General features: G+C 44.8%; 2 protein-coding genes across 2 annotated transcripts; one reads left to right on the top strand and one right to left on the bottom strand.

Annotated features, from left to right (window-relative positions):
* Positions 1-1,526: 1,526 nt before the first annotated feature.
* Positions 1,527-17,949, bottom strand: T265_04916 (hypothetical protein; the record flags this gene model as incomplete). Its single annotated transcript, XM_009169776.1, has 7 exons — positions 1,527-2,093; positions 6,460-6,804; positions 7,285-7,611; positions 10,584-10,988; positions 12,040-12,461; positions 17,487-17,697; positions 17,734-17,949. 7 exons carry the CDS (start codon positions 17,947-17,949, stop codon positions 1,863-1,865), a joined length of 2,157 nt encoding a protein of 718 aa, XP_009168040.1.
* T265_04915 (hypothetical protein) lies at positions 1,903-2,136 on the top strand (the record flags this gene model as incomplete). The annotated part of the gene is made up of 1 exon (XM_009169775.1): positions 1,903-2,136. One exon carries the CDS (start codon positions 1,903-1,905, stop codon positions 2,134-2,136), a length of 234 nt encoding a protein of 77 aa, XP_009168039.1.
* Positions 17,950-21,052: the final 3,103 nt, after the last annotated feature.

Genomic DNA, 21,052 nt, shown 5'->3' with positions numbered 1-21,052 from the left:
TACTGAGGAAGTAGACTGTACCCGAAATTATGTAAAGATAACCTGTTTTCATCATTTGTCGATAGTTTCGATGCGGAGCATCATCGAAGCCTCAAGTTTATTCGATGGAGTTCGATAAGTCTCATGAAAACCGTTCATTGCAAAGAAATGGATTTGCCAATTAAAGTTAGCTTTCAAAATTCCACCTATTCAAGATGATCGATGAGGACTCTAAGTCAGTCAGATATCATGAATGGCAACTTGCAATGCGAAAATCATCAAAACGCCGCTATCATAAGGAAGGCGTTTTGCCACTATTTGGGTGAATATGGGGGATTTATTCTCATAAGGTTGCTGAAAACCTTTCGAAAGCTCACGAACAAATTGATATACAAATGAATGTATTTTCCCAAGCCTGTCCACTTTGGGTTCTAGCAAAACACAAAGTTGACGGAAACTTGGGGACCGCTCCTACCCGATGAGCCTCAAGAAGGGCGGAACCCGTCGTGGGCTATCGAAGTTTTCAGCAACCTTATGAGTAGGTTCCTTTATGGGGAATTCCTTTCGATAACAACTCTCTGCTGGTTTTCGAACTGCAAGTTGCCACTCGTGATATATGACTGAGTTGGTATCGTTTATGAAAATATACTGCGTTATCTCGAATATCGTGCCGACTGAAACTTGAAGCGGGCTTTGTGCACTTGCAATAGTGTCATGAACGAGAGGTTCAGTTGATTCCCTCGGGAAAAGCATATGGGGAATTTATGCTGTCTGGAACGAAATGAGCACTACGACTGACCACATTTCAGTGGCCGCCACGTGGTTGTGGTCAGCGCTTCACGCTCATCACATATTTGATTCACAATCCAAGTTACTCATGAGTAGGCAACTAAAACAAAGCGGGACCGAAGTCCAGTGCGGTCATCAGATCTCGGTGGATAGGAACATTGAGACTAAAACTAACATTACATAAAACGTCCTGGATTCATTATAGAGAAGCGTCTGATTATGTAATAACCGGATAATCTAACTGCTCGGCTGGTTTGTGCTGAGGCGGTCGATGCACACCTACCCGGTTGACAGCCCGATGGAACACGCGAGTCGACTCTGACCAAATTGCTTATGTAGATTGGCAAGGCGACATTCTAGCGAAGTGTACTGATGTCATCAGTTTGCTGAGTCTTAACAGTTGGACCGAACGATTCGAAAGCACTTGTATAACCACGATTATTGGAATGTGTGGCATGACCTCAGCCAGTCGTAGCACCCGCACACTAACGTCACATTTCAACAGTCAATTGTGGAGACGACGAAGCTGCAGTAAAGGCCATAGGACCACAAACATGGTGATAATTAGGGCTTTTCTCGTCTACAGTGGTCTCGGGTAAAGTGATGGGAATCGGTGGATGCATCCGATACCAGACAATTCATGAAAATAGTCGAAACGATGTGTCTTACATAATACCCGTTTGAAACGATATTTTTAACAAACTGTTTCAGTTGTCTGAATATCGTTAACGGACATCACCATAAGATTCCACTGCGAATAAGGGGGGGTCGAATTCCGATTATTCCTGCATGTTTTTGTTGGACTGACAAACCGCGAACTGCAAGCAAATGAGTGGGGTTCGTCGTGAGCCACAAATCGACAAATCTACACGTGAGAACCAACAATTAATCGAAGAGTGTCTTGGAAAAGGAAGGCTTACAAAAAGGCTCCTGTAAAAAAGTGTATAAGACTATGAAATGAAATAGATAGTTACCTTTTAAATGCACGTGCACAGACAGGGAAATACAGATAGGGGAAGAAAAGTGATGGGCAATGATGCATTCGATAAGGGGCGACTACGAAAAAAGCCAAATGAGAGCGAAATTTAGTCCTTTCAGTCTACGCCAACATGAAACGATACCTTTGAGGCATCGATGTCTAAACATTCTTCAGTGGATGGCCTGCAATCGGATCTGTTGGCAAGGCTGGTGTCCGTCGAACAGCTGTCTGCTAATGCATCTAGAAATGCTGCCTGGCTTTGGGGACGATGTACTTGGACCAGTGTGGCCAATTTGGCTCTCAGCCGACGAGCTGCACGCAAACAACCTTTTGTTAAGCCACGAACCTGTGAAAATATGGAGATAGAAGACGCAGATAAGATAGGGTAGAATGAGTGTGGTCCCATTCTCTCGTATGAAATTATTTAAAATGATGTGATCGACAAACTACAGCAGACTGTCATTGAAAGGACACTTACAAAGAACCGTTTGTGATCGACAATCCATTTTCGAGTCCTGCGGCAAGGGCCCATAATGTACGAGGCGAATCTTATTACAACGGATTTTCGTGCATTTTGGGTCCATTAAAAAATAACTGTAACTCTTGTCACAAACGGTGATTTCAGATGATCGAGTTTCACACTTTTTCAAGCATTTGTCGTTGTTTCATGTGAGTTGAGTTTCAGTAAGTCCACTTTCATAGGCGACAATTTGCTCATAAATTAAGAACTAATATGTATGACAATAAAAAAGCCTTCTCACTGAATACAGGAAGGTGCAGCATCATAGAATGACCATGAAATTGTATTTTATATTGAATTACAAGGATAAGCCAAAGTATTTCCAAAATATTGTCAAATTCGACTCATCGACCGAATAAGGAGCCTTGTTCTCCGAGAAAAACACTCATTTGCAAATCAATTTGGTTTTCACGAGAGGCTCAACTGAATCTCTCGTTTGTGATATTTAGCTGAGTCCCTCGTGAAAACCAAAGTGATTTGCAAATGAGTGTATTTCTCGAAAACAGTCCAATTTGGGTTCAAGTACAACATAAGGTTGACGGAAACTAGGGGACTGCGCCTACCTGATGAGCCCCAAGAAGGGGGAAACCGGTCCTGGGCTGCCGAAGAGTTTTCAGCAACCTTGTGAGTAATTTCCCTTGTGAGCCTTATTCTTCTATCTCGATAGCGGAGCAAAGTGAAACTGACTACCTCGGTGGTTTATTGCTAGGCAATAGAAGATTGTTTTACTCCGGACGTTGGTAAATGCGTCACCTATATGAGAGTAAATCCCTCGGTGGTTGTTCTTACCACACTTCACTAGAAACAACATTTTCTGTAATCCCTCAAGTAAATTGTAAAGAGAGAACGTACTTGAATGTCATGGCAAGACAAGACGGAGTTTTCTCTATTCCTCATCACTGCCGAATTCTCATGATCCTAGAGATGAGAGCGCGAATTTACTGACCGGAAGGTTCATGGTTCGAACATGACCTCTGAATCTTGAATTCTTCTGTCAAGGCTTGGGCAACCTGCCAGAATCCAAGCCCTCGTGCTTCCTTCGTGCGGCATGGCAGCCAGGTGTTACAACTGAACGATTTTTAAACGTGTCTTGTGCAGTATATATTATGTACATAGTACTTATTTCAACTAAGGAGTGGGGAACATATCCATGAGTCATATGCATAAGTGAGGACCATAGTGAATCAAACTGCCTTGTACCGAGAGCATCTTTAAAAGGACACGGCTAAGTTTCGAATCGAACAGAATACGGGACAATGGGGCTTTTACAGGTAGGGTCTGCCCAATGGTCGAGGCGTTCTTCTCTATTAAAGATGTTCGTTCAAGTCTGATCCTTGATGGTTTCGCTCACAGGCGGTTTCCGGCAGCACGGATGAACTGAAATTATCTTCGGACAATCCGGGCTTTCTGCGCCTCTGTCATTTGCTTAACCTTTCATATCCACCAAATTATATTCGGCGTGTACGCTCACTTTCCCCTGACGTCTGATAATTCATCGCGCCAAATTATGTTCGGGATTGGCGGAAGCACTTCTTTGAGATCCAAGCGGTGCAACGGTCTTGTCTAATATGCAGTGCTTGAGTGAGCCTGGTGGCGCGTGCGACAGGCAAATCTCCCAGCACTGCGCAAATATGTGACATTCTTATTCTAACATGAGTTCACACCTGACGAACTCAGTTGGAACAGTTGAAAAAGACTATACAAGATGATTCTGATAAATTTTGCCCAGCTTCGGGATCTGTTAGTCGCTCAGTTGCTAAGTAATCGGTCCGCATCTTATGCAACAAACAGAGAAGCGAATCCGGACCAAGGCAAGGTGGGAATCCACGTGTGTTCAAAACGAGCGGCAGTCAGTTGGTGCTCCACACCATCGGTAACTGATGGAGATGTAGTCAATTTGGGTTTGTAGCTGGCAGGTTTCTGGAGTGCACCACGTGGATAGAGGGCTTCGGTCATTTCGGGATTTAGTGCTGAATGAAAGCAGCCTGCGGTCAGCACATACCTGAAGCACTCGCTCACCATTCGCTGCGCTGTTCTTACATCCTGAATTCTTGTTTCTAATACGCAGCGCACATCAATGAAAAGTGCGTCTAGTGTGAGAGAAAGAGCAGCTTGTTGTCCTGCTTGCTTTAAAGTGCAAACATTAGGAGCAACAGACTAGGCAGCGACGCTTGAGGATTGATTTGGAGATGTTTGAGGCTATCGCGCAGATGTTACAGATGTCCATGCGAGACGAATGGGGTCATCAGTCCCAACTGGTGGCCCTACATGGAAAGAGTTATCAATGGGGTGGTGGGAGGGGAAAGAAAAAGCATGTGAAGGGAGGCATCAGTAGTGGCCTGTTTTTGCTTATCAGCCTGCTGTGTGCAGCAAGTAAGGCGACCCGGTTGATGAAACCACGAGACGGGGCATGAAATTACCGGCAATTGTGTAGTTCATGACTGTAAGCGGTCAGGATAATATCAAGGGGCACACACCTAAACAGGAGGACGATTAAGATCCACAACCAAAGTATTTAGCTCAAAAGCCTGAAAGCAAGACAGCGGTGTGTGGCGGGAAATGCCAAGGCATTTGTCGTTCAGCTGTAACACACTTTCGGTGCCTAGCTGCCAGGCATGAATGCTAAAATACTGCCAGGTTGTCCAAGCCTAGATAGAGCAGTGGTGTTGTGGTGAAGTTCGAACCACGGACTTTACAGTCAATAAGCTCGCTCTCCAGCCACTGGGCTATCTCGAACTTCTATCAGTGTATTACCTTTTATCAAAGAACAAGCCGTCAAGCATGTTCCAAAACTCAACTTAGAGACTGTATTGGTCATACCCCTAACTATTGACCAACCTGATATGACAGACTCTAAGAGTGCCCCATGAAAAGTATGGCAGAATGGGTCACGAAGGTACACAGAAAGTCACACGACGGTGCGGCCCAGATTCTTCGTGACGGCAGGCAACACTCCCATATTGGTCATTTGCGTATCCCACAACTACGGCAGGACACTACGAGAATACCTCAGTCTCGAAATTAGTCCAGGATACGAGCCACCTTATGAGGTCCACTGCAGGAAGGCCGAAACTTAAGAAACAAGCGGGAGCACGGAAAACCTCATCAAGGGGCAGAAGAGAGTATGCAAATAAAAACCTAGTGAGCCAAGGTAACCCTTGGAGTATAACAGTGATTATGGAAGTCCCATTTATCGGCTTCCTACGTCCTCCCCGGTGTTTTGCAGATCACACACAGTTGTTTTCTGGCAAAAGATACACCGAGAGAAATGCCCTTTAATCCTTATATGAACAGCTTGCGTGAAAATGGAAAGGAACGCGACGACCATGATAAGTTGGGTCGACGACCGAAGTAACCGGTTAGCCATGAAACATGTTCACTCGCCTAGTCAATGGTTGTACAAGATATCACCAAAATAGAGTCATCGGTTTATTAAGCGAGCAATTTCTTGATGGGCTCTAGGGTGCTGATAAGTCATTCCATCTGGTTCTGTCGTGCGGTTTCCAGATAGAAGGAAACGTGAAACACTGATCACCGCTAATGAACCTGACACGAACATTATGACCGAGCGGTAGGAAGAACTAGTTAAAGTGATACGATTCCATGACAGCTGATTAAGCTACTTAATGCCATCGCAGGTGAGAACATTTCACTAAGTACGACATAAACGTGAGAACGATCAAACGATACCATATTAATAAGTGAGGGGGCAAGAAGGTGCCAAATTGGAAATGAGGGGAAGATAAACAGTGAAATTCAGTTCATTAGCACTATCAAAATGAAGTTACTGTTAAAACCTTATCCACATGGATGCAAAGTTTTGGTTTAGTCGCCTCAAGTTATGCCCAGCGAAGAACACTTCGTTATTTTTAGTGTCCTAACTAATCTAACCATCCCAAATTTCATCTGCGTTTGAATGAAAGTATGGAAGTACATTTATATACGTCCGCGCAACGAAAAGCTGGACTAAGTATATGCAGTCCAGAGCACAACCAGGACGAAGCGAAACCGGACACCAAGTGCACTAGAACGATGAAAGAAAGCGATTCATACGGTGCAATCTCATGAAGTTAAGACTTAAAATAATCCCACTCGGATGAGGAGAGTTCTTAATGCCTTTTTCAAGTTAAAAAGAATTGCGCCTGTCTGAAGCGCACCATTTGCTGGGCAAAGTATTGACATCTTCGCTTACTTGGTTATCTTCATTTGCTGCATCGGACCAGAACTTATCGACCTCCACCAACCAGTCGTCGAGATGCGTCAGACGTGCTGGTGCATTCTTGAGTGCTTGCGGGCTACCAATAACAATATGTTCTTCTAGGTCATCATCTTTGTGATGGTCACCATTCTGTACTGAAGCCGCTTCTTCGAGCTGGAGTCGTAATTCAGCTAGACGATGATAGAGATGTCCAGCGGGGCAATGTGGCACAGAACGGCCGGGAGTCAGCAACGGGAGGGAGCAAGCTGGACAAACGGAAGCTGTAAAATGCACAGCCTCCGCATGAACAAGTAATGCCATTAGAATCCGACAGCCAGTCTGAAAGAGAAAACCCACACAGGTCTACCATCGAAGAACGGTGAATAGCCATTTCCATAATACACGTAAGTGATTATTCCCTCACAGCTGACGCGAGAGAATACATCAACAAGGAATATGACAGAAACGATGATAGCAACGCATATTAACCGTACACACTAATCTTTCAAACAACTAAATAACTTGACACGGGTAAACACATGCCTCGAGGAGAAAACAGAGACAATTGCTCAGAAACTAAAACACCCAAACCTGAAAAACGAAAATCATACAGTGGCACGGGTCAGTATGGTGCGCATCATTCACGATTCTAATGAATGCGAACTAAACGAAGACTATCTTACAGGTGCCTGTGCGGAAGGTCAAACAACTTAAGTAAACGATATTACACTGACTTTTGTCTAAAGATAATCACCACATGAACGTTTCAGACGATTCCTAACTACAATGATAGCTAGAAATAAGACTTCGAAAACGTACCAAGTAATCGGTGTGAGAAAGCCCAGTCTCGTCTGACTTCTCTACTTGTGCAGCTGTTGCAGCATCTTGGTCCTCACACAGGCCACAAACCCAACCAGGAATCAGGCAGATATTCGTCAGCCGTGGGAGATGACAGTCTAGATGATAGGCCCGACGACATTTGCCACAATGAGCAAGAAGACCGGCATCAAAACAAATGGCACAACCGACACCACCAGCCACAGGCTCCTCTGTCAGAGAATCAGAATTTCTGTGACGTCCATCAATGATAGATAGTGAATCCAGAAAGTCACCGTATTCTTTAGACATGACAAAATCGGGCTTACCCTAAAAAAATGGAGTTTATAACCCATTAATATGGAATTAAAATAAGATCGAACGTAGTGGGATCGGTGTTGGCACATTACCATCATTACCGAGGACAGAAAGGAAAGCAAACTTTAAAGGGAAATTTCCCCTTTTCCTGACTCATTAATTCTCATTGGAGCGGGTGGGGTTTCCCCGGAGTGGATATCAAGTTCTCAAAAGGGAATAGAGACCACGGGTCTACGAACTTAAGCTTCCTTGTAAGATTGGCGCACACGACACTAAGTTTATTCATTTTACTACACACAAAAAAACGTAATTGTCAACATGGTCTCCATTCTCAGGAGATGGAATTTGAGAAACACTGATCTAAGTATAGAAAAACAACCGTTCTCAGGGTAAGAACCTGAGCTTAATTTCAGTGATTCAAGTATCAACCTAATAAGCTGCCTGTTTCTGAGAGCAATCAATGAAGTGTATTTTGTATTCGTACATCTCTGGCCTGGTCAACCTGTTCCTGTATTGGTGTTCCAACCAAAGGCTGCCACCTTGATTTAGTGGTTAGGCTCCGGTGGATATCACAGGGTTGAAATTCGGTTCCTCAATGCTAACAAATGGCAAGGGACCAGTTAGACAAAAGGCAGCAACCCCTCGTATTAGGAGGCGGTCTAGGAGTAAAGACATACTATTTCTTACAACAGGAGAAAAAGGCAGGAGAGGAGTTCCACTAAACAAACAGAGTTTCAATAGTTTGGAAGGAAGTCCAAGGAATTATGGACCTCAAAAGCTCGAAACTGAGGACCACACGCAGCGATTGCCAGACAGACCGCTAAGGCAGATGCCTGATCCGATAAACGTCGAAATACGACTGCATCTAACAGAGGGCTCTATGATACTCCAAAGTATCTGCTGTACCCAGAAGGATTAGGCTCCATAGCCAAATTAACCAGACTTTTGAGTCATTGGTTCAGAACAGAGTCCTTCAGGAAAATCCTAACGCCTGCTGCCTTTTTGGACGGACTGTTAAGTTGATGGCTAGGAGTGAAGGAATGACTCCAGCATATTTTAACTAACTTGTGGGGTGATTTAAAGTCAACCTATCACGACGGAAGTAGTGTCAAACACTCTTCTTCGGCTTCGACAGCCGAGCCTATTATTCGCTTTGGTAGCGTTTCGCTCAACAGATCCACAACCGTTCCCCAATTCTGACCTGAATGTAGCTAGGCCGATTCGACAACCATTTATCACGTTTCCCCGTCCACATCGTCTCCTGGACAGCAAAACTACATGATCGATTGAGGAGACTTACGCCATATTATAGCTCCTGGCGTCCGCGGCCTCTATCGAATTTGGCCTAATTTCACCCTCGGCTAACGTCCACCATCTTTGAAACATGCGCGCAAGATCCCAGCACGGTTGCTTAGTACAGACATAAAAATGTTTGTTGACAGTAGGAGGAGATTTGGAAGTTTCAACCAAGGACTCGCTCTCAAAGTGAAGTCCCCGTACTGCTGATGATTCACAGCGAGGATGAAACATCTGTACAGCACTACTTAGTAAAATACTCAAGTGAGTAATTTATGCTTGAACCGTAACGCATGTAGAAAAGATAATGATCCTCCTCGAATGTATGACAGCCTTTCAATCTACTCGTTGTCGATTGTGGATTACTGTGGCACCAGAGTTGACGCAGGCACCCGAATAAGGTCGTCAATAAACCATAATTCCACAGCTTTTTAGCAGGTGTTAGTGAATCAGCATCATTATCATCACTGTCAACCGTTAGGACCGCGTACTTGTCGTACAGTGGTTATAGCTGCTACAGTTTCGTTCACCAATGATTTAGTAAGGTGGGGTAGATAGCTGCGCATTTGAGGTGGGAGCTGATAAGTTGGTGCGTAACTACAGCACTGTCGGTGGACTGTTAAGTGGGGGGTGGGTGGAAAGGGAGCTATGCATTGAAGGCAATAGCTTGGATGCATGAGCGCCATTGAGGGCGCGACTGGGTCATGTCTAATAATGTCTCCAACCATTGATGTTGCCCATCTCGGGGTCCCCATCCAGGAAGACGGCAGTGACCAGCGCAGCTGAGTTTACTGGTAATCGCTTTCATAATTCGCTGTCAATTCAGTGTTTGACCGTTTCTGGCTCATTTCCACCCCTCACATGGTCGTGCGAAAAGAATCCTTCGGTCGGCCGACATACGCAGCACATGTCCAAGTCATCGCAACCTATGCAGCGTGTTCAGTTCATCTATCGAGGGTGAGTTATTTCTCCCGAATACCATTGGACGTATTTCAGCATTGCTGATCCGATGCTCCCATCAGACTCGGGGATTGCTCCAAAGACATTGACGGTCAAACACTGGAAGTCTTTTAACGTCCTCAGCGCGCAACGACCAGGTTTCTGATCCGTATAGTAGTATGGAGCGCACCGCAGCATCGCAAACTCGACCCTAGACGGATAAGCTTATGTCACACCTGTGCCACAGGTGATGCACGTCCACAAAAGCTGCTCTGACCTTCCCAAACCGGACGGAAATAACATCTTTCGAGAGACCACCGGGACTGAATTTACTTAGTCAGATCCCGCAGAAAGTTGACGATCCTCTTGACAGATCGTCCGCTTCAAAATGATTGGAGGACCCTGTGGCTGAGAAGTCTTCACTCTAGGGAACAGTCAACACCTTACCACTTGACGTGGCTTGTGCGATCGAGAAACGAGTGACGCTACATTGTGTCTAAGTATGATCACTTTACTGCTCAAAGACTTATTGCATTCTACTACTACTAACTGGAAGATGGCAAGGTCAAACCTCCCTAAAAGTTTGTGATACTCAACTGAGATCAAGAAGTTGAGGCGGTTGTCGGATTTTTAACATAGACTGGCTACATCCGCAGGATGAAACTTCAAAAGAGAATTCAAAACATCCTCACTACCTACAAGCAATACAACTAGTTGGATATGAAGGCACTTACATACATAGAACTTACATTGTCAGTAGCGACACTGTGTACTGATTTAACAATGTTCGTGTCTTCGTTATTTCCAGGCTGATTGGATCCAGCTTGCTGAACAGGCAGCCATGTGATTGTACCAGAATGTCTAGCTAGTTCATCAGGGTCCCAGTTAGCAATAAATAGGGCCCGCATATTGGCAGTATCACGCCATCCAAGACTGTTCTTGCGCCAAGAACTATAATCAGCTTGGGTCTGGTCGACCGTCGGTTCATTCGTATCCATCGACGGTGGTGCATCCATCCAGAGATGTTCTGCTCTGTTCTGAAGAAGCTGCATTCGAGCCTGTACTGCTTTGAACAATTGAACCAAGCTGGCCGGATCACTGTCCTTATTTTTAATCAGGCGATCAGCAAATGACAGAGTGAACCTTATTTGATCCTGAGGGAAAAGCAAATCAGCAACTCATTAAGACATCAAACAGTGGTAGCAATGGTTGGAAAAGCCTTATCGTTTCAGAGACGGTAAACTTGTCATGCCTTACAAGTAGAACACAGAACTCAGAAGTTTCTCCACTCCATATTTCGAATGTGCGTATTTAGAATTCTATTTACTTCGTCGGCCGATGTACCAAACCCTTAAATTGTGCCTAAAAATCAAGGGCCTGGAATCCGTAATTACTACTGATTTAATTTTCTATATATGGGGTCGGTTGGCATTAGAGGTGGTTCAGTATGGGACCAAATATGCTGTTTTGACGTGAGGAATAACTGACATATGTAGGGACACCTCTTTGGTTCTGAAGTTTTTGCTAGAGAGGGATGCCAATGAAAAACCGTACCTCCAAAGGTCTCCTCATCGACAGTATTTCCTTCAAGACCGCTACACAGTAAGTGCCAACTGAAGGATTTTGGAGAATTCCAACGTCAACAGCGTAAGGTAACCGTTTGAAAGATAGTGTTACCTACGAGGGACCTAACCTACGGAGTGTGCAACCAAGACAACGATATGATTCTGCTCCATTGAGGTTCTAGACCACATTGGCTCACATAGATGGAAGTGCGGCGATGGAGATAGGCTTGACTTCATAGTTCTCACATTGATTCACTTTGTTACCCTTGTCACCTCCATTAGGTGCTATCGGACAGTGAGTTACGGCACTCCATCCGTGATACCCCGTTCATTCTGTTTGGAAGACAGGCGTGCTAACATGAACAGAGGAGCTGAAATGCGCAAGAAAACTCATTCATAGGTTGATGGAAGAGCTTCAACAGATACTTTCGCAGTATACAGATCAGTTAAATAGACAATTTACTTAATTGTGGACAACGGACACAAATGGTTCTATTGCAAGAAAAAAGATCCTCAAGCTGCGATTCCTCTTTCAAACGGTGGACAACTACATGCGAATAGGTAAAACTGCTGTCCACCACTGGGAATATAACGCATTTTAGCCTATTGTTTTTGGGGCCAACTGTTGGGCTAAACTTACCTGGATTTCTCTCATAAGTCCTTCGGATGCCACCAATTTATTTACACTTTCCATACATTTGGCATTCAACTCTTGTAGTAGTGCGTCCGTGCGCGAACGAATGCGAAGTATGAGGGAAGAAGCCCGGGCCTCAATGGCTGAACGTGTCTTTTCCACGCTGCCCAAAAAGCTGTCATCCTTTGTACTAGTGCTTGAAGTCAAAGCCAACTGTGATGCCTCTGCAAGTTTATTCTGAGACTGCTCCAGTTGATGAATCGCTTCCTCTAGTGGGGCCGTGAGTAAGTTTGCTTTCTCACCGACCCACCGATGACTTCCATGATCCCGGTGGATTGAGAGTTGGCAATCTCGACACGTCAGTTTGTCGCAAGCTTCACAAAAGCACTCAAGCGCTTCACGTGGATGAAGTTCGCAGTGGAGGCCGTCTGAAATAGAGCGAAACATAGTGAGAATTGTTCGAACACTAAGCCGTAATATTCTTCATGGAAGACTTCAAGTATGAAAATTTTAATAATGGCCTATTCTGACTTCCAAACCTTACATGCTGACCGTAGGTAAAAATAGGTTGAATCCTGCATACGTGAATGATTGAACTAACCTTCAATTAAGTCAACTTGTCATCTAGAACATCCGCTAATGAATGTTGCGAAAAGGGAGAAACAGTACTGTAACCTATTGATATTTTCGGTTGCCTATTCAATCGATATTCGACTACATTGGTTGTCCTGGATAGTGCTCAAACAATCCAACTCATCAATGTATTTTCTTACTTTCTGTGTAGCATACTGAGGGGACTATGCACTTCAACAAGTCCATGTAACCATCCATACCGAAAAAGGGTTTCTGTACTGAGAGGGCTGAAGATTGGTTCACTTTTTTCATGCTTAGTCCAAGGATGTGTCGCACTGGAAACCTACGATGAATAACGAAAAGGATAATCGAGACGGCCCTAATAAAAGAGCGAAATTCCAACGGAATCTGCCGGGAAAGTAGAGAACTGGTATAGATCACTTGAAGTCCTCTCGAAACAGTATAGCAAATCGTGCATTACACTTTGTGGAAACTTTAGTGTTGTATTGCACGTTGAATCTGGTGTAATGCAGTAGGCACAGATCATAGAAAGGTGTTGCTGCATTTAGTCCACACGGGATCCATACTATTACGTTTGTTTATACAGCACTCCTGTTTCCGAGGAAACGCCTCCGAGGATTCTAAAATATCCCCCTGATGCGGGAGAGATGACCAATGGTAATCATAACACATGCTTTCTGCACTGTGGTAATCAAATTTCACCTATATGCGGACAGTTTTCAAGAGCTTTTGGGGAGATGGAATTTCCTATTCAGTCTGACGTGGATACTCCCGATATTCGACACTACCGAATACCCGTGATTCGTAAACACTAACGCAACAGTGAATCTGTTTGATATTCGGCAACTGCAGCCATCTGAGTCACAACGGCCGGTTTTCTCAACTCCGTAACTCCAAAACTGTGCCCTTGATGGGGTGTCTTCTTTAGGGCAGCTTGCTCGAAAAGAAGTGAAGAAAAACACCCAAGCTTCTTCCACCATTCCGAAGCACCTTGTTTGAAAAGTCATCCTTTTACTTCACGAACTGACGGAGTTGACGCGAAAAAAATGAGTATCTGTATGGTTATTCCGCGTGCCGTAAACATGCACGGGAACATACGTTGGCTAAACTACCAAGAGTAAGGTGGTCATTGTTTGCATTGATCGCAGCGCTGATAAAGGGCGGATGATTAGAGATGTGCACATAAGCTGCAACCTAGAGCTTGCTAAAGAGTGTAACTACCACATTATGAATTTCGTGAACGGCACTCACTCTAACATCCTAATGGATTACGGCGTCAGAAGGCAAACGATCGAAAGCCTGCAATTATCGGATTGATATTCGTGCAGAAAAATCCTCTGAAGAAAACAGTGGAGGAGCTTCCGTCGGGGCTGCTGTAAACAACGCTATCAAAAGAATCTACATCCTTCCGTTGGGACCGCGTGAAAATGGTAAACAATCTGCTTTGATGAATTACGCCGTCCACTAGGTGACCTCTGTAGAAAGGAGATATATAACAGTAGACGAGTTTCCCGCCAGCCTATCCATCCTGAAAAGGGGGACGCAAGTTTAGCCGTTCGAGGATCGTCCAAGCGGACCACACCGAGAGCTTTAAGCGTCTTGTACCACAGTGATTATTAATTCCACAGTTCTCTTGACACCCTACTGACGGCAGACACTCAAAGCGTTATAGTGGTGCAGACTACTGGACTACCAGACAATAAGTTTGTTCTCTAGGTTTACCTGAGAAACTTGATGGGGATCTACGCTGGACGAGATCACGATCTATATCAACTTAGGTGCTCTGGAATGGCCGCGAATTGAGTACTGAGCATGGCCCACGGAGCTAATAGCTATATGATCAAATTGGTCCCATGGATTTTCAAAACTAGGACACCGTAACCCATCATGTCTAAACCAGGAACTGCTGGGAAAAAACGTGGTCAGTACAAAACTGCAAACGATGGTGCCCGTCAGCTCTACGTGCTGCGTCCAAATTTAACAAAACACCACCTCGTTTTTCACTGAATTGTAGCTACAACTGGCTAGTGGAAAAAAACAGAAACCAATAGCAAAAAGCGAGTGGCATATCCATCATCGCCAATAAACAAAATATCACAAATGAGCACGAGAGTAACCTGCAGACCAATGTGTTTGGAGCTCGAACATAGGAAACAACAGAAGGTCCGAATAATGAACATGGAGTAGCAGATGAAAGTGATAACGTTCTCTGTGTATCTGACTGACGCATTTACGGTCGGGATATATTGAAGAGGAGAGGTTCAAGGATATAAATGGAGAACGGTGAGAGGTGGCAGCACTCGCATGTTTTCGCTCATCATCTGCTGGAGTAAGCGAACAGAGAGGGTCGGCTGCCACCACTCGACGCCCAATGTAACATGGGTGTTTGTATTTGTGTATGTCACAGCCTCTGAGCCCAGACAGAAGGGTTTCAATCAAAGCCTTCTACTAAAAAGCCTGACCTCAGGGAAGCGGTGGTCTGTCGATGATCAACACAGTGGTTCGCTCTCATGGAACAAAAGACCATACCCACCTTACTCCTCAAAGTGGAAGGCAAGGAGACTGTGGTCGTTAAACCTTTGTCAACTGACCACGCGAGAGTCAAATGTCTGGCTACCGGACAAAAGCACCTTGAGACGCACCAGCACCACTCCAGCGGGTGCAGAGACATACATCAACATCTCTGAAAGCATAACAACCTAATTGACAACCTGCTGATTTCACCTTCTTGGAAATCGGTTATTTCCGGTGAGTACCCAATTGTCCGTGTTTCGTTCAAAAGGCATCGAAGATTTATGTTGATTACATCACGAAGCGAGCATAGATTACTTCATATACCTCGAAAATGAAACCCCCCCCCCAAAAAAAAAAAGAATAGCATCTCATCTTCGATTCCACTCTCACCTCAAAAGGGAACAAATTGGAACGCAAAATTAGCATGCAACTGAGATCTTCCACCATGTACTTTCAGGAAATTCCAAAAGTACGGGAGACTCGAATCGAGATCGCTCAGCTGTAGCACCCTTTCGGTGCCTAACTGCCATGCCACCAGAAAGAAGCACGAGGGTTAGGATACTACAATGTTGCCCATGCCTAGACAGGGAAAATCGAGAGGCAGTGGTCGGGTTCGAAACACGAACGCTCCGGTTACTAAATTCGCGTTCTAACCACTGAGCCATCTCGAGCACGACTTAATAATTGTGGTTTGCGACACGGAAGATGTGTAGATCATATGTTCGCCCTACATCGAATTCGAGAACTCGGGTTGGGTTTCAGGAGCAGACCAGTGGTAGCGTTATCGATTCTCGCGCAGCATTTAATCCAATCTGTCATGGACCATTATGGGCTATCGTTCTTTCTGATGACAGAAGCCAACCTGTCTATTATCACGGAGCAAAATACACATCAAGAAAGGGGCAAGTTCGAGCTTGTGGTAAAGAGATTATCGATTTTCATATCGCCTCCAATGTGAAAATGATGAAGATGAAAAGAACACTGAAATAATACCCTGGCGTTTAACCAAGCGGAAAAGTTTGGAGTGCGCACCTCAGGTATGTTGATGAATAATATCTCGGAGGAAACGTAGATCTACAAGTCGTTCTAGATCGAGTCACGTGTCATGCAGGGACCATCGAACTGGTAACCGACACTAATAAAATAAAGGCCCTTTCCACAAAAAACGTCCACGGGGTAATCCTCGTATAGGTTATGAAATCGAGTGCGCCAAAACGTTTGGATATTTGATTTCTACACAACGGTTACACTAAAAGATTCAACTTCGTACTGACGCGGCAAACTACACACACCCTCAAGTGATGAAGACTTTGTGAAAGAGAAGTAAAACACAAAAGCCCGGGTGGCTAAAGTGACAATCCACTGATTCCTCACTCATGGTTGCGAGGTTTTTGCCGATTCTTACACAAGATATCCGCAAACTCGAAGTTTTTTGTCAATGGCGTCCGCCGCGTACCTTGAAAGTTCGACGACTCAAAAAAGTATGCAAACCTGTGGTCAGAGAACGCTACTTTAGCATGGATATCACCGAAGTGGTGACGGGTTCAACGGTTCGGTCACTGTCTGCAAACCTGAAAATTAGACCTGCAAACTGTCGTGATTTTTGTGCTTATTATTATTATACTTACCATATATATTCGTATTGAACCTCTGTATGTACATTGCAGCTCATCCACGCTTATTCTTAGACAAGTAAAACGTCACTTATCCTCGAAAACTCGGGCTCTGTTTTAACTGGTTCTCGGAAACATTCTAAACGTCTCGCAAATTTCAACCGGGTTTTTTTCACCATGCTTGGAGTGCTGTCTCGAAGAACATTCCAGAGCACGGATCGGGATCTTCAAGAAAGACGTAGAGCCGATCAATCACTACCTAGTACCGATTTCCGGAGACCCAATTGGATTTCAAACGAGCTTATGTTTGCGACAACACGGGATCATTATAGTAACCAACTGTCGCGAAACAACGGACTACCTGGCGGTCAGTGCCCTATTATGAAGTTCGGTCAACAGGGTTCAGATTCACTACCTCTAAATCCTATGATAACTTTTGATTTTTCAAGGATACAGAAATCACGAACAGGGAGTATGCATGGTTTATTTATCTAGATGTGACGAACATCAGTTCAACTTAGATCAGATGCCAGCAGTAACGTCTAAACAACTAATAATCTTGAATAGGCAACTTCACTATCCAAGTTCTCTTGGGTTACCAGACCATAAATTTACAGCATGGCGCTTGACCATGCTTCGTAGACATTAAATAAGCGGAACACTTCTGGAAATGGGAAATGGCACGTTGATACATCATTCAAATAGACATTCGAGACGGAAAACAAAACTGACCCTGACCAGCCGACTTCGGTAGCATCGTAATGCCATGGCTTCGGAGTGGTGGCATTCGGTTGTGTCCTTTCAAGCACTCACCACAGAGCCATGCATCACACTCCTTACAGTTTCCGATCGATTTCGTTTGTTCACCGTTATCATGACACCAATTACAGTTGGGAGACTTTTGCAGGCTTTCGGATTTGAAAAGTATGGGATTGCTGATAAGCTATTTTAGGTGTAATCAAGGTGATAAGCTACATACCGTTGGGCTGAATTCACTGCAAGACGCGCACTTGTACCCCCCATTCGCCTTTAATGAAGCAGTGCACTGACGGCAAGCGGAGTGTAAACAGACGGGCAATATTTCATAAGCATCAACGGCAGAGCACACACAGCATCGTACGAGGAGCTCAGTCTCTCTTTCACTTTTTCCGCTATTATCTTCCTTTTCTTGAGAATGAGAATGGACTCCAGACATAGCCTTTAGAACGACGTCGGAGAGTAAGGGGAATTTAGAATGCCCCTCCCCTGTGAAGCTGTAATGAAGACAAATGGGAAGTACGGGTAACATAGGTCCAACATATCCCCGAGCCATCCTCTCAACACACTCCATGACTAAAAACACCTAGGCTGAGGTTCACGATGATTACTTAGAGTTCGTTTCCTCCGTAAACTGGTCAACCGCACGTTGAACGTTTGATTACTAAGGTCTCTTCTAGTGGACAGGTTGTACAGGTTATGGCTTATGGTGCCACGAAAACCGAATCAGCATCTAAAATTCACAAGGAAACGAGCGCTTAATAAGGACTGAATCTAGCGGAGGACTGTTCCCGCCTGAAGGGCAAGTAGAAGTTATCTACTTCATATCTGACGCTGGAAAGGTGCATTTCAGCGAATATACGGCGCAAGACATCAAACAGAGACTAAAAATGTCATAATTGTTGTCTGTTTAGTGCTATAATTATCCTGTATATGCCTACTTAATCTCTGTATATATTTCAGCTCAACAATGTTTGTTCTTGGACAAGTAAAACATTGTCTGTATTAGATAGCTCGGACTTTCTTACAACTCATTCTCGACGCATTCTGAACGTATCAATTTACTCGTCTAAGAACAAGCGTGGATGAGAATGCATTAACCCAAACATTGAAGAACCGTCGACGATGTCCAATGTGTTCTTTCCTCCCGCAACGGATGTGCCGGGCTAAAGCCAAGATCCTGGAGACCATCTGGTAGACCCATTAAGGCAACATAACCTTTTGAGCGCCTGAGTTCAGATCTTCAAGGTTCCTTACCATCTAATACATGCAAGCCACACAGGCTCACGATATTTCATGAGGTCCCCAGATCCCCATTTACATTTGTGTGTGCGGATATGACCTCTGCAACTGTGATTGACTGCCTGTTCTGCATACTCGAAATGCCACCCTATATCCATTCCGACAGTCTTATCCTTGATGTCGTCAGAGGTCAAAATCTTTCTCATGGATACAGGTGTTGTTATGAGTTACACATCGACCTATAATCCACAGTACGACGATCATGTCGAACGTCTCAACGGTACCCTCCGTAAAACAATAAGCTCGGCATTGGAAACCTACGACCTGTTGCCATCGCATTGGGAATTGCCACTCCCTGGTGCTCGACACAGTCTCCTGTCACTGTTATTAAAGGCCGCTAACTGTACTGCATACGAACGTTTGTAAATCGTCCCCTATATACGTCAGTTCAAGCACCCGTTCAAACGATGCCGGGGTGAACTCTATGACTGCTGTCTGTTTAGTAGTATAATCACCCTATATAATCGTATTGAATCCTTGTATGTATATTTCAGCTCATCCACGTGTCTTAGTGGTAGGCAGGAAACCACACGGATCCCACCAGGCGCTGCTACGGCCGAGAAGCCTGGCCCGCTCGAGGTTGGCCCAGAATTCGGGATGCTTGCCGGTCCGGCATCAAGACGAGATCTGATTGGTCAACACTCTGGACCCAACAGCCAATCATGACCAAATGCCGGTTGCCAATGCCGCATCCAGAACGCGTCAGAGATTCCAGAAAGTTATAACCGCTTACGCTATATATACGAAGCGCTGTACAACTGTTCTTCACTTCGTTTTGGGCATTAATAGACCTTGTGCACCATTGGTGTTTGTTTTGACGTGAACGCTGGCTTGGGAGGCTCAGACCGAGAACTAAGCTGAGGAAAATGCCGTTACTACACTTAGACAGGTAAAACGTTGTTTGTCCTCGATAAACCAGACTCTGCTAACTCGTTCATGGATGCATTATCACAACATAAGACGCGACACTCTTTTTAATAGCTGTATTAAAATGAGCCTGTGGAGAACGCAAGCACCCGTGGTTCTTCGAATGCAGTAGTATGTGTGTGTTTGTTCATCAGCTGTAATACCCTTTAGGGGTCTAGCTACTATGCTACCAGAAGGAAACACGAAAGCCGGGATACTGCCACTTTGCCCAGGCCTATACAAGGGAAGTCGAAATGCAGATGTCGGCTCGAACCACGGACCTTCCGGTCAGTAAACTCGCGCTCTCGTTAGTGAGCCACCACGCCCCTCCTCCTGTTACCAATGCACTAACCGCCTGGAATCTGATATCCCACCGACTTGCATTGGTTCGTTTTATGGGGAGCGGTGAACTCTGGGACAAGCATTTATAGCTCCGTATCTGAATCACATCTAACCATAAGGGAGGAACTCTATAAAGAGTAAAAGGTCTCTTGATATCAGTTGGTGACCGGAACATTGGAAGCCGGTGGATAACACACAGACACTCAGCACAGATTTGACAGGTTTGGATTGGTTCAATGCTATGGAAAGGATGACAGGCTCATAAATCTCGCCTCCTAGCTACGCACATGATTATGTTCAAAACCAACGGGTAGCAGCACAATGAGGCCTAAATATCCAAACAGCAGAGACTTTGAAAGCTTCACCCATGTGCCACAAACCTTCTCGTAAAAAAGTCGACAGGTGCCCTGGACACCAGAATTTAACCAGGTGTTGATTTCAGCAAGGCCTTTTGTGAAGTTCCTCACGAGCATCTACATATCACTTTGGGAGCTTGTGCAAAGAACGGTAATATCTTGTGTTGGTTTAACGCGTCCTGGTGTGTCAACGGCACTTTATCACCGTTGTACCCGCTGAAGAGTGGTGCCTCAGGAGTCCGTACATGGCGAAATTGTACTCAATGGTTCCGTGAGTGATCTCCAAGTGTTGTCAGGCTTGACTGTATGTGGTGGGCAGACGATCTGAAAATACAGGGAACAGTCGTGTCTGGCGATGAAGCAGAGGAGCTTCAAGCATCTCCAAACTCGTAGGATAGATCCTGCTTGTTATCCATCAGGAAAACATTGCCACGTTAAGATGCACTTCCTTCGTGATGCCTCCTGTCAGGATGGTAATGACTTCGCAAGGGAAAACGACAGCAGACAGGAAGTGGAATGTAGCAATCACTACCAGAATTCTTTGAACGATTGGATCTTTTTGTTCTACACTCCCTTGTACTTGTTAACTGCCATATTTACTACATTCCGTAGTACGGTTAACTTGCTTCTCGTCAG

The sequence above is a fragment of the Opisthorchis viverrini genome (assembly GCF_000715545.1).
Source record: "Opisthorchis viverrini unplaced genomic scaffold opera_v5_86, whole genome shotgun sequence".
NCBI classification, from domain to species: domain Eukaryota; kingdom Metazoa; phylum Platyhelminthes; class Trematoda; order Opisthorchiida; family Opisthorchiidae; genus Opisthorchis; species Opisthorchis viverrini.
The sequence above is the reverse complement of the archived record's forward strand: the minus strand, read 5'-3'. Positions and strand labels throughout refer to the sequence as shown.